This window comes from Cyrtonyx montezumae, unplaced genomic scaffold (genome assembly GCF_038088225.1).
Source record: "Cyrtonyx montezumae isolate F1298 unplaced genomic scaffold, pur_monq_1.0 scaffold_36, whole genome shotgun sequence".
Taxonomy (NCBI): domain Eukaryota; kingdom Metazoa; phylum Chordata; class Aves; order Galliformes; family Odontophoridae; genus Cyrtonyx; species Cyrtonyx montezumae.
The window spans coordinates 324,776-340,486 of record NW_027072041.1 but is presented as its reverse complement, the minus strand read 5'-3'; the positions used below and the strand labels follow the sequence as shown (position 1 = coordinate 340,486).

At 39.0% G+C, this 15,711-nt stretch overlaps 1 protein-coding gene across 3 annotated transcripts in view; it reads right to left on the bottom strand.

Moving 5' to 3' along the window:
- The window catches only part of GRAMD2B (GRAM domain containing 2B), a 41,796-nt gene extending 26,941 nt beyond the window's left edge, over positions 1 to 14,855 (bottom strand). For 2 of the 3 annotated variants that reach the window (XM_065745633.1, XM_065745634.1), the window contains exon 1: positions 6,841 to 7,002. In XM_065745633.1, the coding sequence (XP_065601705.1) occupies positions 6,841 to 6,932 (92 nt within the window). In that variant the 5' untranslated portion in view covers positions 6,933 to 7,002. Of the gene's footprint in view, positions 1 to 6,840; positions 7,003 to 14,729 lie in introns of those variants that run through there. The other variant, XM_065745635.1, reaches the window with a different exon arrangement.
- Between the last annotated feature and the right edge of the window lie 856 nt (positions 14,856 to 15,711).

Sequence of the window (15,711 nt, the reverse complement as noted above, 5' to 3'; positions counted from 1 at the left end):
TTTTTTTGTATATTTGTGACTCCATTTTCAGTTGACACAAATATATTATCCACATATCTTCAAATGTAATATAGAGAGTTGCAATCAGACAACTGAAGAAAAAAATGTCATAACGTCTCTTAACTGGACTTTTATAAGACCTATCTTAAGAGGAAAAAAAATTACTTGTTTCACAATCACATTTTATTCACATCATTGCTTTTTGGCAGTATGTACATATGTGAACAACTATTTTCAAGGATGAGGCACCAGAAGAATAAAATTTTATCAAAAAATCTGATGAATACCTTGAGAACTAGCTAAGAATTATAAGCACTTCCACTAAATCATACAGTGATGCATTAGTTTCATGGATGACCAAAACCATGGTCATCCACTAGTTGTGTGTTTTTCTTGCTCTCTTATGTTTTAATAAAAATATCTTTATTAGAAAACAGTTTTGTTGCTTGTATACATTAACTATATTATGTGTTTTATATGCAGCCCAAGACAATTCCTCTTCACTCAATGCTGCCCGGGCAAGCAGAAAGGTTAGACAATCATGCCTCAGGGGAAAATGTTCCTTTATATTTGGACTGGAGCATGCATTCTTTTCATTCTCCTTCTGGCTGGCAGTCTTAAGGTAGAAAGTTTTTTTCTATTTCCTTGTTCTGCCCTACTAAGCAGAAGATAGAATCCAAGAATCACAGTTTTATTGAAGTATGCAGCTTTAGATTAAGCTGCATTGTTATCTTTAGCTTCCAGAGGTTATAAGAAAAAAAGGAGAGAAAGTTTTTTTTTTTTTTTTTTTTTTCAATCTATGATTTGGTCAGGGAGTAGAAAAGAAGACAAAGGCTTTTATGTGTCTGGATCACAGAGATCCATCAATTAGATGTGCTAGATAACTTGTGCAGAAAGAGCATAAATCCCTCTTTGGAACAACATAAGTATCCATGTAAGCGAGGCATGATCACTGGAGCAGAAGTACAAAGGTTTGGCCTCTCTCTGAAGCTACATCTCTGTCTTGAAGAAAAAACACAAACATGCCTCACAAACATGATATAGGACTTGGCTACCAGCATTAACTGTGTTTTTGAAAAAAGAAAATGTACGTAGTTGTAATGGAGTGCATCAGTATCTAAACAAAGAATCAAGCAAACTAAACCCTGGGCACCAGCAATTATATTAAAAACTGCTATTAAGAAGGCAAAACATTTAGAGATTGTAGGAGAATTTTGGCAGCAATCCTACAAACACCTTATTTCCTTCCCCTCTCCTCATAGTTACAAACTAAGGCTGCCAAACTTAATCACTTGTTTCTTTGCTCTTGTTACATAATAATTCTATATGCTGCATATAAACAGTTCTAATAAATGCATGGCAAAAAAATAAATAAATAAAATTGGTTCTTTGGTTCTTCAACCGGGATATTCATGAATAAAAGTATGACTAGGTTTTACCATGTAGCAGTTCATTTGATTCCTGGTGTTGACAATAGATAATCTACAATCATTAAGAAGATTTCTCTGTCTAAAAGGCAACTATTTGTGCACAAAATCTTAAAAGATTTATTGCAAGAAGTGCCCAACTACAGTGTTTGGTTTTGTAGCTTTCCCAGCAAGAAAAGCACACAACAAAGCCTAATGCCAATTAGAAATGGAAACTATTGTCTAATTAATTGTGTCCACCTACCCTGTTTCATTCCACTTTACATTAAGGATGGAAACTGATTGAAGCGAAGTAACTATTGGAGGCTCCCTGCTCTCCAAGGGTCTAACAATGCGTATTATCCCATAAATTATAGGTTGCAGAGATAATTAAGTATTTACAATTTCACAAAGTATTACAAAATTTACAAAGTATTTATAATTTAAGTATTTATGTGTTCAAGGAGAAGACAAGAACAACATAAATGTCCCCAGTACAAAAGTTATTGTTTCATAGTAGTAAATACTGTTACACTCAACAATGGTTCTAACCAACATTAACCACAGCAGTGCCTTTGACTGTAACACAGCATGCATAGAATCATTTTTCTTCCATAGTCTTGAAAAGTGTATTATTAGAATCAGATGTAACAAATGGTGACCAGATCTCTGTTGGACTAAGCTGCCTTTCTATTTTCTGCATCAGAGAACACTACGTCTGAATGCTCCGTAAATCTTCTCCATTTTACTGAGCATTATCTGTGGCCTACGTGCCATTCCTCATGGCAAAACTTACTCCTGCCTATGCTGGCCCTAGCAAATTTACATGGACTCTTAAGATTTCCAAAAATTGAAAGGGCGAGTATATAATTTTATTAGACTTCTGTACTACAACATTGTTTCTTATCCAGAGGAAGATCAAACAAAACTTCAATTAGTGTAAAATAAGTGGTAATTACAAAACTATCCTCAAGACCACATATGGTCTGTTTTTAATAGATAGCCTAAACTAAAAAAAAAAAAATTTGTTTATTTGTTCTTCTATGTTTCTTCTATGGCAAGATTGCCAGAAGGCTAAACCACTGAAGTGGCCATAGGAATGGATCTCTACAGTAGACCTACTTAGAAAGGACTGATTTTTGGGGGGCATCAGGAACTTTTGCTCCATAAAGTTTCTACCATACATTCACAGAGCAGGAAAGCTTCATACTGCCTATATATCCTCTGTCCTGTTGAGTTTCTCTGCCGTCTATCTGCATCTTGCACATTATTTCCTTCTAGTTTTCTGGGAAGCTTACTGATCTTCTCCTTAGTGTGTTATTTCTAAAGGATGGAGGCCAAAGACGGTCTGAGCCAGGTACAAATTTTATTTGAGGACTGACAGCTTTTTATCTGCTTCAAGACAAAGCAAAAACAAAAACTTCTTTTGCCTCAGTCTAGCTAAGATGATGTGGGTACATGCTTTCCAGTTAACCAGCATAGTATATGGATGTGGTAACAGCCGTGTACAGACCATGGAGATTATTGGTCCCAGTAGTGATATCAGTAAGCATGGTATCAACTGTCAGACACCAGCAATCAAACCCAGAGCCTAACACGTGCTTGCAAAGAGTATTATGTAGCCAAGAAGCAGTACTCATAGACCACAAATAAAGAGCAAAGGCAGCACATTTGGGAGTATTTCAGGCTAGTCAGTGATGCATTTCAGTACAAAGAAAAGATATTCAGGTTCAAGAGATACTTACACTTACACATGACAAGTTTGCATTTTTTTTTTTTTTAAGAAAAGTTGCCCTGAATGTTAAGTATATACATACATGAACAAAATAATAGGAAGAAAAAATATATAGGAGCAATTAAAAACAATTATCATGAACAAATAAAACTTGTCAAGACCAGAAAACTATTTTATCTCAAATTTAAATGCTTCTCTTTGCAGTCAAAACCTTATTTTCAGATCACACAATACAAATGATGCCATATAGAATAAGGAAGAATTAACAGGGAGGAATTAAAAAATCTAATATATCGAACCTTATAGTATAGAACATGAATGTAGACACAGATCTACTGTCTCATACAATCTCTGAAAAACAATCAATAAATAATGTTTATAAGAAAACAAACAACAATTAGTAGGAGCTTAGTTGCTGTGAAGGATCTGGATCAGAGTGTCCAACTCTTAATGAGAAATAAATTATGTCCTTACCTCTATACCATTTATACTTCTCTCCAGTAATACAGTTAAGAAAAAAGTTAATGAGCTGTGTTTATGCATAAGTCAACCAACTAGTAATCTTTGAAGTTATCAATTGGTAAATAGTTAAGAGGTAACATCTGTTATTGCAGCACAATGCAGAGAAAAACACCATAAAATCACATTCTCTTTTTCCCCAGAAGTACATAATTGGAGCGTAAGCATTTTCTGCTGCTTTCAGTAGTACATTTTCTTCAAGACCTACACTCCAACGTGCTCAAAGGAAAAAAAGAAGTTTCCAAATCTTTCAGTGTCATGAGTCTCAGCTCCTCATTTGTTTAAGTTATATTCAGTAGCTGGACATTACCTTGTTCCTGCAGCACTGCTCCATTTAATGTTAGCAACATCTTACTGTTCAGTAATTCAGTACTTTGCCCTAAATACAGAGTGATTTAATGGTCTCAGGATAAATACTACCTATGGAAATGAGAAAATTCTGTCCTGACACAACATAATCAAGTGAAAACAACGTGAAAAGAGAAAGATGCTGACACTGAATATGGACTGCGTGTTACTACATCTCTGCCATTTCTCCTCAATGCGTGACACTGCTTTCTGTGATACATCTTATGTTTCAACAGCAGTCCCTGCAGTGAGGCTTCCAGCTTCTCAGAGCAGTAACACAAGTGTTCATTCCGGAGAACACACCCCATCTACAAGTCAGAGAAATAAGTGTCTTCTCTGAACAATGCAGCAATTAATTCATTCTCGGAGTCAGTCCACATGCCAGCTATCCATGCTAGGATACAATAGTCATTGATGACCACTTTGAAGTGTTTTCCACCCATGAACTTCCAGTCCACATGCAGAGACCTCCACTTAATAACACAGTTTTGGCACAATGTTACTTTGGGTATACATAATAACAGCACACATCTTCTATTCAGTGAAACTAGTGGGGTATTTTGTTCTGCGAATGTCATACAAGCTTTGTAGAGATTATGAACCTATTACAGAATATGGCAGAGAATCCCATCTCCTACATCATTATGATCATGTTCAACTTTTCCTGTGTAAAGTTTCCTGAATCACTTTGCAGATAAATATAATGTCCTCAGAAACATCCATCCCCCTGGGAAATCACTATGGATGCTGAAGCATTTTGAGCTTCAAAGTCTATCTTGATACAAAACAATATTTTAAGTATACCCTCAGGAAGTACGGATAACTATACACATAAATCAATCTCTTCCCTTGTGCTTTGGAAAATGTTACGATTCCACAGTCCTCTACGACTCCAGTAGAATTTGCTTCAAGTAGAAGCCCTATTGGTAGCACACTGTTTTCTGGCAGCACATGAAGTGAAAGAACACCCCCTCCACCCCAACATGCACACGCTTATTTATAAATTTTTTAAAGAAACAAATCTTCAGCAACTCAACTTTTTGCTAGCTAAGCACTCTGAGAATCAAAACCAAGATGCTGCCTCTGTTGTTCAGCTGAAGAACCTCCTTACAGCTGCATACTCAGGGCCAAACAAACATAGCATTTCTTCAAGGATCAACTTAACAGTTAAAATAGCATTGGCAAATACATTCCAACTTTGTTTCTAGCTATTACATAGTTGCACAACTTTCTGATTTAAAATAAAACATTCCAAAACTTTTTGGTACCTCAGTACTTTCATTCTCCTGTTGCCTGGGCCAGCATTACTGAACTTTACATAGCCTGCAGAACAAAAAACCAAGAAGCTGCCCCAAATGATATCTATGTTCTAGGTGTACGTACAAAAACCAATGGCTAAGAATCACAGAATGACAGAACTGCAGGAGCTGGAAGAGACCTCAAGAGATCATTGAGTCCAATGGCCCTACTAAAGCAGGTTCCCTACAATAGGCCACACAGGTAGACATCCAGCTGGGTCTTGAATGAGCATCCACAACCTCTCTGGGCAGCCTGTTCCAGTGCCCCATCACCTTTACTGTAAAAAAGTTCTTCCACATATTAGTATGGAGCACCCTATGATCAAGACTTAGGCTATCATCTTATTGTTATGCATCACTGAGAAGAGCCTGGCCTCATCCATTTGCCTCCCACGTCCCTTTAGATATTTATGAAGATTAATCAGATCCCCTCTCAATTTTCTTATCCCCAGGCTGAACAGACCTAGGTCACTCAGCCCTTCCTCATACCAGTGATGCTAAAAAGGAGACACTTCCATTTGTCATGCTGGTTAAGACTACACCTCTCAAGGATGGGACATAAAAGAGCATCATGCACTAATTCAGACATAAGATTTTTTCTATGCTGTCTAGTACTCCTGGCCCCAACTGCAGAATGAAGTCACTGACATGGCTGTACCTCACAGGACGCTGGATGTTTCGAATAAACTTTGGTTATTGCTGCTCTCTGACAAGCAAGTTATTTCCGGCAACAGATTTCATTGTGATACAAACTGTGGGAATATACCCGCTTGAAGACTGGGGATACAACTGTTGACAAAAAACAGAGAGCTTCCCAGACTTTCCTTCTAGAAAGGGAGCTAGTTGCTGGTAAGTTTTTCTTCTTTTTTTTTTTTTTTTTTGTTTTCTGAGAGATTATGTCTTTTGGAAGAAAAATTCTCACGGGAGAAAAATCATCCCACGTTAGGAGCGAGTAATGATTTCTCTTTCTCTCTTTTATGAAAAAGCGGCAGATTTTCCAGTATCATCTTTCCCAGACACTCCACTCAAGCAGAACAATTGGGACAGCTTGCTCCCAGGTGAATCAGCAGCCGGGGAAGGAACACAGCTGCTCGGTCTGAGCACGGTCATTGCCTGACGGTCATTCCCTGAGTGCACAACCGTCCGAGCGACCTGTGGCCTCCTCGGAAGGAAAAGAGCCATCGGGAGCCGCGAGCTTCAGGCGACGAGGACCGGCAGCGCCGGGGCAGCCCCTCGACTCCGCGACTTGCGCTGCTAGGCCTCGGTGCCCTTTGACGGCCAGTAAGTTCTCCTTTCCTGTGGGGCATTTCTGCTGGGTTCAAGCCCAACCCCGCTCGCCACGAGCATTTTTTGGCCGAGTTCAGGGCTTCCGGAGGAGCGGAGCACAACTCCGCAATGTGCCGGAAACAGCGGTGGATAGCGGCTGCGCTTCGAAGTGACCCGCTCACCGCTTTCCCTTCAACTTCACGGCGCGCCCAACGCGCGGGGACCCCCGGGCCGCCCCTCCCGACTCCGCACGCCTCGTCCTACTCACAGATGCAGGGCTCTCCTATGCTCCCGCCGGCCGGCGGTCCGCCCAGCCTTCCACTCCTCCGCATCGCACCGCCGCTCCGTCATGAGCACCATCGGCACTGCACCGCACCGCGCTGCCCGACCCTCCGCCGCCGCGGCGGGACGGGACGGGACGGGACGGGACGCGCCGCTTCTGCACCCGCCCCTCGCTCCCCGCCCCGGGGCGGGTCCCACCGCTACGGGCCGGAGCCGGAGCAGGAGAGCCAAGCCAGGGGCGGAACGCGGGGCGTAGCGGAGGCGTTGCTTAGAACAGTTCCTCCTGGCCGCCGGCCCGGGGCTGCGCGAGGGACGAAGCTCCTTACTGTTTTATGCGAGGGCAGCAGAGAGGAGTCTTTGCTCACAGCGAAGGTTGGAAACTCTCGCGCATGGGCTCTGTGTCCCACCATCTCAGCCGGGCCAGGCTGGAGTGCCTACCAGCCACGCTAGCCCTCTGCCCCAGCGGGGGCTTGCCTGACCATGAGCCCGCGTTTCACCTGATAAGGCCTTGGAGGACTTTCCGTGCTCCTTCTCTTCGGCACCACCCGAGGCCTGTTGGTCAGCTCTGGCAAACTAGGCAAAAGGAGACGACATCTAACAGGTTCCCGTGCTGGGTGAGGTTGTAGTGAAGTATTTGCTCAGCCGCAGCTGCCAAATGATGGCATTTTGGTGCAAGCCGTTTTTCATCAGAAGCACAAAATGTGAGTGTACGTATATGGAAAACACTCCTTACCTTACGGTTTAATAACTGTTCAATTTGTGGAGCTAATAGTTGCACAAAACACCGTCACACAGGAAAAGTCTGTGGCTTTGAGAATGTGACCTAAGAAAGGCCAATCTCAGAAGTTCAAAGCAGCATCTCTAAGGAGGGGTCATTTTTAATGAATTATTGTCTTAGAACACATCAGTGAATTAATAATAGTTATTAGTTTTTCTTCATAGCTATCAGACCCATTCACTGTAGTTTATGTGTAATATATATATGTATAGGAGTGTTCTCAGTGGGTATTAGGGTAGGATATAGATGCAAGTATGTGTTCCACTTGCACTGCTAAGATTCATGGATAGTTTGATGCTTCCACAGCATAAAAGAAGAATAACTCAGTATTAAGTAACATTGCATTATATTTGAGAACTAATTAAGGAGAAACAACTGTCAAAGCTTAAAAGGCTCAGGGCTGCCACAGCTGGTGAGGTGTATAGAACCTGGAGAAAATGAGATGGAATAATCCCAGCTGGGCTGGATGTATTTTGTCTCCAGTCTGATAAACTATAAAGACCATGTGACAAGCTGTACAGAAAGGAAGGAATTTAAAATAGGTAATTTCTGTGAGAAACCAGTAACAAGTTTTTGCATTACTTGGTGTAAAAACCAAGGCCCATGTGGAAAACAATGACCCGTAGGCTATAGAAAACATAATCCACATCTGTTTGGTCCTGTAGCTCTGAAATTCTGCTGCCTCATGCTACCCTACTCAGTACCTGAGCAGATTTGACAATGCCTGCTGAGCTTCACTCCCCACATTACATCAGAGACAGTCTTTGGCTTTTTGGTCAAGTCCCATTCATGGAAAGGATAACAGAATGTGTGTCTCATTTCAACAGTCTGGGCTACAATATAAAGCAGGAACTTAAAAACAAGGCAGCCTTCTTGCATCTGCTAGCACCCAGCACACTTTGCTTGGGTGCAACAACCTTTATGAGGCTTTGGGTTCCCTAGGAATTATTCTCACTATCCGCATGTGCAACCATAGTATGCATAGTATGTCTGGAGTCAGTAGGAAAAGTAACTGCCTGCCCTTTGTCTTGTTTTTGAAGGCTTTTCATTACTGGGATGCGCTAAAAATGTTTCAGCTGCTATTTCAGTCCTTCTATGTTGTTCTGCTTTCTCCAGCAGAATAATGCTGATTTACAGTGTTGTGAGAATCTGATGTCTAAATATTTGAACAAATAAAATCAGTCACATTTTGAGTGCTTTGATTTTCAATCTCTGGCAGGTTTAGTTATGTGAGAGAAATGCTACTGCTGCCTGTATTGCTCACTCCTCTCCAGAGGTTCATTCCTAGACCATAGTGACAAAAGAAAAAGAGGTTCTTGCTTGTCTCCTGGAGCTTAATCTCTTGCTCTAGTTTTGGCTGGCTCCATTACTGAGGTATGCAAAGCATTTTGTATTGAATAGCCAAGGTATTTGCTGTAAAAATAAAGTTACATTGAAATATGTGGATGCTTGCAGCCTAGTTATTTAAAGTGAATAATACTTGATCCCATATAATGATATCTCCACTCCTGTCAGAGACTTGGTTCTGGCAAAGTTACAATTCTTTAGTGTCTCCTTCCTATTTTGTTACATTCTGTTAATGTAAGTTTCTGTCAGTGGAAGTAAAAAGGGGCTTATCTAACTTGTTCTTTTTGGAGGGTTTGAAAAAGAAACTTCATAAGTAGCTTTGTCAAAATGTGTGTGATGCAACAACTGCAGAACACAATAATGCATTCCAATGTTAATCTAAATAACATGATTCAGAATGTGTTACATTAAACTATCAGATGTGCAGCTGTTCATGTGGGTGGAATATGATCAAGAGCTTTGTTTTTATTTAGTGAGGCACAGTGAGTCTTAACATATGCAAAAAAATAAAAATAAAAAAATTGCAAGGGATCTATTCCTGTTCCTGCCCTGAAAAGTCTACATTAAAGGGTCAAACACAGCAAAACAGCAGAGAATGAAAAAGTAGAGTTGAAGTAGTGGGAAAAGCTGTCATGATAAAAAAAAAACCAATTTGATACATATGAAATCACATAGAAACAAAAATTGTAAAATATTGGTAAGATCACCACTCACTATCCCATTTGCTATGTTTTCTTTTACCATGGGTGTTCAACACTTTGACCTCCCTGGGCCACACTGTAAAGAGGGAATTCATCTTGGGTTACACATGCATAGGTTGCTCCAGAAGTAATGCCTTTTATTTATGTCCATGGAAATGAAAATGGATACAAAGAGCACAGTAACAGTTTGATAGAGCAAATTCTCAGGTGCAAAACACTATTTTTTCCATACAGTCAACACTGTTAGCTATACATTTTCACCATGCTCACCAGTGCTGGAATGCTCAACCCACTGCCTCACCATGCTCACATCCATTGTTTGGTCTCCATAATCGTTCAGCAAGCATTGAGGAATCTCAATGGTTGCAATTTTTTCTAAATTGGGGAATTCAGTGGCACACCTTTACTTCATCCACACTTCTGTGTCAGACACTATTTTGCCAGGCTGCCCCCCTGTGTCATATGGCAACAAAATGTAATGGAATATTGGTGGGAAGGTTTGCCTTCTGCCATACAACCATCATCTTCCTCTAACATTGTTGTCCAATATAATAAAATAGGAGGCATTACTTTCAAAGCAGCCCTCACTAAAAAAATGTAATAAAATTCACATATGTAACAACAAATATTTCATTGTTTAATATTTTTAATTAAAACAAATGCACCCAAAAAAGGGCAACAAACCCCAAAAAATTAGTCAGATACATGTCCTTGCTTTTGGGAAACTAATGTATCTGGCTGGTTTGATGGCAGTAGTTGCAGTTCTTAGTCAGTTCTCAGATTGTCCACCAGATATTTATGATGACATTTTACTCTTCCTGTTCTTCATACTTGAACATGATTGCTCACAAATGTACATAATGCCAAAAAATGATGACATGAACAAGGTGTGATTGCAAAGCAAGGGATATTTCTCTCTATTATGAGAGGTCTTAAAAGAGTCCAGTAAAGAAAAGTGATCAAGTTTTTGATTGCAATTCTATATATTCCACTTGAAAATTCTGAGGTAAGGTTTATGTTGATAGAAAATAAAGTCACATGCAATTAATAAAAGTTGTAAATAGTAGTTAATTGCTAATGCCAGAACACAGTGAATTGTGCAGTTCTGTATAGAGTGAAAAGCTGTTTTGGCCACCTGATCTCTCTTCCCTGGCTGGATTAATATTTTAGCAACTTGTTCATTTTTAGAAGTCTGAGGTTGTTTTATAGAGACCTAACCCAGGTTATATGTTTTACTTTATCTTTTTTGCTAGAATTGTATCTACTTATCAGTATCTGTTGTTGTTTTTGAAAGTAGCCTAGCTTACTGCAGAGGTTGTATTACACTTTAGACAAGGAGGTAGATGTGTAAGGCATATAAAGTAGACTGGATTCATAGCTAGATGGAGAATTTCTCACCACAAACTGTGAGGAGTGCTAAGGGTGTTCGTTGTGCCTGAATACTGAAGCAAATGAATGCAACAGACTACACTGCTACCCAGAAAGAAAAGCAGAGGTATTCTCTCACAGCATTTATGGAGTGTTAATAATGTGTATCAGCCTCCCTCATAGTGAGTGTGTAACATATTTTATGTGTACTTTATTAACACATTTACTTCCAGTTTGATATCAATGCCCTTCACACAACATATTGTGAAGAGTTGCAGAAGGCATACTGCATACTTACACAACACATTAAAAGAAAATGCAGGGTGTACCAATACACCATCACAGAGGTGGCTCTTCCCCACTTAGCATGAAAAGAAAATGCATAGTGCATCAATACACCATCATAGAGTTGGCTATTCTTCACTTAGCAGACTGGCCCCAGGCACTCATTGCTCAGCAACAGCCACACATTGGTGTGTGATTGGTACTGCCTGAAATCAGGCTAAATAGATTTGTAGCAACTATGTATTCTGATATGCATTCTGACATGCATTCAGATACATTGCCTAAACACAGACTAGTAAACAGGGGAAAACATTCAGTCTTGCTTCTGTTTTGACTAAGGAGTTAGAAAATAAGCTTCAAGACTATTAAAATATGTATATATATTTTGTATACTTGTGACTCCATTTTCAGACAACATAAATACCTGACCTGTGAAATTTCAAATGGAATGCAATGAACTGCAATCAAATATTAAACTCAAGATTTGATCATGTGTCTTTACTAAACCTTTATAAGACCTCACTTAGAGGAGAATAATATTTCTCTCTTCACAGTCATACCTTATTCATGTCATCACTTTTTGACAGTATGCAGATTTGTGTACAGCTGTTTGCAGGGATGAAGTACAGGAGGAATAAAATTTCATCAAAAATCTCACTGAACACCTTAAGAACTTGGAATTGTAATCTATTCTGTTAAACGAGTCATTGATGCATTAGTTTAAAAGAACTAAACTCTTATATCCCACAAGTTTTATGTTTGTTTTTCTTTTGATGTTTTAGTAAAAAATACATCTTTTAGAAAAAGATTTTATTACTTGCATACATTAACTATGTTATATGTTTTACAAGCAGCTCATAACATTTCCTCTTTACCCAATGCAGTCAGGGTGATCAAAAATGCTAGACACCCAAGCCATGCCCTGGTTTATTAATGAATGGCATTGTTAGAAATCTGTGATGTGTACATATTGCCATTTCTAGTGAAAGTATGAAATTTCATGGTCGTAAAATTTGTGTTCTTTCTCCTTTTCTTTCTCCCTTTCTTTCTTATATTTATAATCAGCATTTAATGCATTGAACAACTAAGCAGGAAGAGCTAAGTTAATGGCATCTGACATGGAGTTGTGGATGAAGTAAATGTGTGATGCTGAGTTCTCCCATGTAGAAAATATTGCACCCAGTGACATTCAACAATGCTTGCTGAACATTTATGGAGATCAAACAATGGATGCAGCACGATGAGGTGGTTCGTGGTACATTTCAGTAGTGGTGACAACTACTATGATCACCTTCAATGGTGCATATTTTTATCAGCATGGTATGCAGGATCTTGCTCGTGATCATTGGTGAAAATGTGTAGCTAATTGTGGTGACTATTTTGAAAAATAGTGTTTTGTATATCCAAGAATTTGCTTATCAAGTAGCATCACTGTGGTCTTTGTATCTGCTGTAGTTTTCATGGACTTAAATAAGAAGCCTCAGTACCTCCTGAATGTCATTCAAATGTCTCTGTACTTAGATTATGTGGAGAAAATTTTCAATCCAAGTGCAGCAAGGAGATTTCAGTCTAAGGGATGAAACAGTTTATGTTCATTATGTTTTAGAGAGGAAAAGGACCTGGGGGTGTTGGTTGATGCTCGGCTCAACATGAGCCGGCAGTGTGCCCAGGTGGCTAAGAAGGCCAACAGCATCCTGGCCTGTATTAGAAATAGTGTAGCCAGCAGGAGCAGGGAGGTGATCATCCCCCTGTACTCAGCTCTGGTACGGCCGCACCTCGAGTACTGTGTTCAGTTTTGGGCCCCTCACTACAAGAAGGACATTGAGGCCCTGGAGCGTGTTCATTATGTAATGAATAATCTGCTTACATTTATACAATCATATCTACATGTTGTAAAGATGTATACACAAATACCTCCTTTAAGGGGTGTAGATGCTTTTACTCATTCATCATATGTCTAAATTCAGTGATAATTTTTGTGAAGAAAAGCTTTCAGACATCTGCCATTCTCTAAAATGCAACAATATAGTGTATTAAGCATGTAAGGAGATGAATGGTAGTGCAGGCTCTTTGAGAATAAATAAATCTTTCATAAGAAACAATTGCCTAGATTCTCCAGGAGCTGAGGAAGATATTGCTCTTACTCTGAAGACAGCACACTTAAGGAGCGGAATGCAAGAGAACAAGATGACATGAAAGAATTCATAATTATATGGGTCCTTTCACAGTCTTTGTCACAGAGGTTTGTGAATAATAAGCTGAACAGATCTATGCTTTTGTCTGAATCAGAACCAGAGTTATATTATTCTGGGAAAAATAATTAGCTAGATACGTTCTGCATAGAAAGGTTATGTAAAGTGGTCACCAAATTCCAGACACAAGACATTGAATGGTAACTAGTGTTACAGGTGCTCATAGTTAAGATATGAAGAAAATACACATTTTAGAAAGTAGTAGGTAAGTACTTATCTCTAACTTTATTGCTTGAACCTGCTTGAACCTTAACCTTAGTAGTCCCCAAGACATCCAATTAGGACTTTGAATTTCTGGTTACTCAGTCTTTGTTCAGGCTGATGGACAATTAAGTTGGAAAGAAAGACAAACAGATGAAGTCTCAAAAAGCTGTCAAAACATTTCACAGAATGAAAAAAATGAGGCCAGCAGGCTTATTTATACTTGTTACCCACTTACTAATATGAGCTGTCACCCTGCTACAAAGAAATCTAATTTAATCACACAAACAATACGTGCAAGTGATCCCTTCAAATCCCATATTTGTGTGTTAGTGATTCTTTGACACTGCATTTCCTCATTTATCTATGCTGTCTAAAATATGCATGATTTGTTTAGAAATATTCCTTACAGTGCATCTGTAATCCCATGATCAAGCAAGTGCACACGTCCAAAGAAAAGAGATTTTTTTTTTCTTGGTGGTTGTTCAATCATAAAACCCTGTAGCTTACATGAGCTATAGGCCAATACACACATAAAAATACATTCTCAAATTGTGTTCTAACCTAGTTTAAATTTCTTTTATACAGAGATCCACTGAAATATCAGTGATTTGGTGACCCTCATAGGTCATTTTAAGACTTGAGTGTATTAGCGTACAGTACACATTCATAGTCCCACATCACTGTAATAGTTACACAAAGAGGAAACAGCACCCTTCTATCCTTTCTTACAAATGTTCCATTTACACTCACTATTACTCTTCATTTTCCAGTGCAGTGAACAAAGTCAAATCATATGATAAGTTCTGTATGCATTGCCTTCAAAAATGAAGAGGTTTTTCACCATTGTGTTTATCTCTTTGTCCCCATACCCTCCTGTGCTGTTGTACTTTCCATCCCGGCACTAAATATGTATAGAGTACTCAAAAATCTCAGAATTTACCTCATAAATACTGATCCAGAACTCTCTGTAGGGCTGGCTGGTGGGTTGTTGCTTGACTTTCGGAAGCTGCTCTGACTTTCGAAAGTGGAATCATTCAAAGAATTCCCTTTTCTCATCATTTTAATGGGGCTGACTACAGAGTTAGGTGGCTTCTGGTTGGTCTGTAGTGGTCTGTCAAATGCACAGCCTTTCACTGCAGTGGGAAATGCATTCCTGGTCTGGTTACAGCTGTGGCTGGTTTTTAAATTCAGTTAATAAGTGACAAATCATGTGACATAACAAGCTAGTTTTATCTTTTATCTTGAACACTTCATAAATTTGCTTTGTAATAAATCTCTGCAAGCCTGGGTGCAGCATGTAAGCATTAATAACAATAAATTGTTTTTTATGAATTAATAAAAAAATAATAAAACAATTTCTGATTCAGCTGATGCCTCATTGACAGACTTTTACCAGAAGTGTTAATGTTGTCTCAGAAATTCTGCTTTGTGGATTATCTTCCTGTCTCTAATTATACGAATTTGAACAATATAATAGTATATCTTTCAGAAGTTACTATATCCACCCGTTCTGACATGACATTAGATTGCACTTCTGCAGTAATTTATTTTTGCAAATGCCTGCATGTAGCTGCCATAATATAAAGTCAGTGCTGTTAAGCTTAAATACAGATAAGCTTTTAACCCTAATGCACCAAGCACCTACTGGACAAAACCAGTAAAAAAAACCTGCAAATTTGCATGGATTGCTGTTTGTTGAAGATGATTATAAATGATTAGGTTAATCAAAGAAACAGTAAGCAAGGTATAATATTTAGTTAACATTCCAAGGACTCCAGAACTTCTGCTAATCTTCCAGATCTTTATGGTAATAAGTGTTTATAGTAAGACTGAACAAACACGTGGAATGTAGCTCCCTCTGTTCTCAGCTCTCTCCTTTATTTCTCAGCATCTATAAATAAATGTTAAAGCAATATGATAAC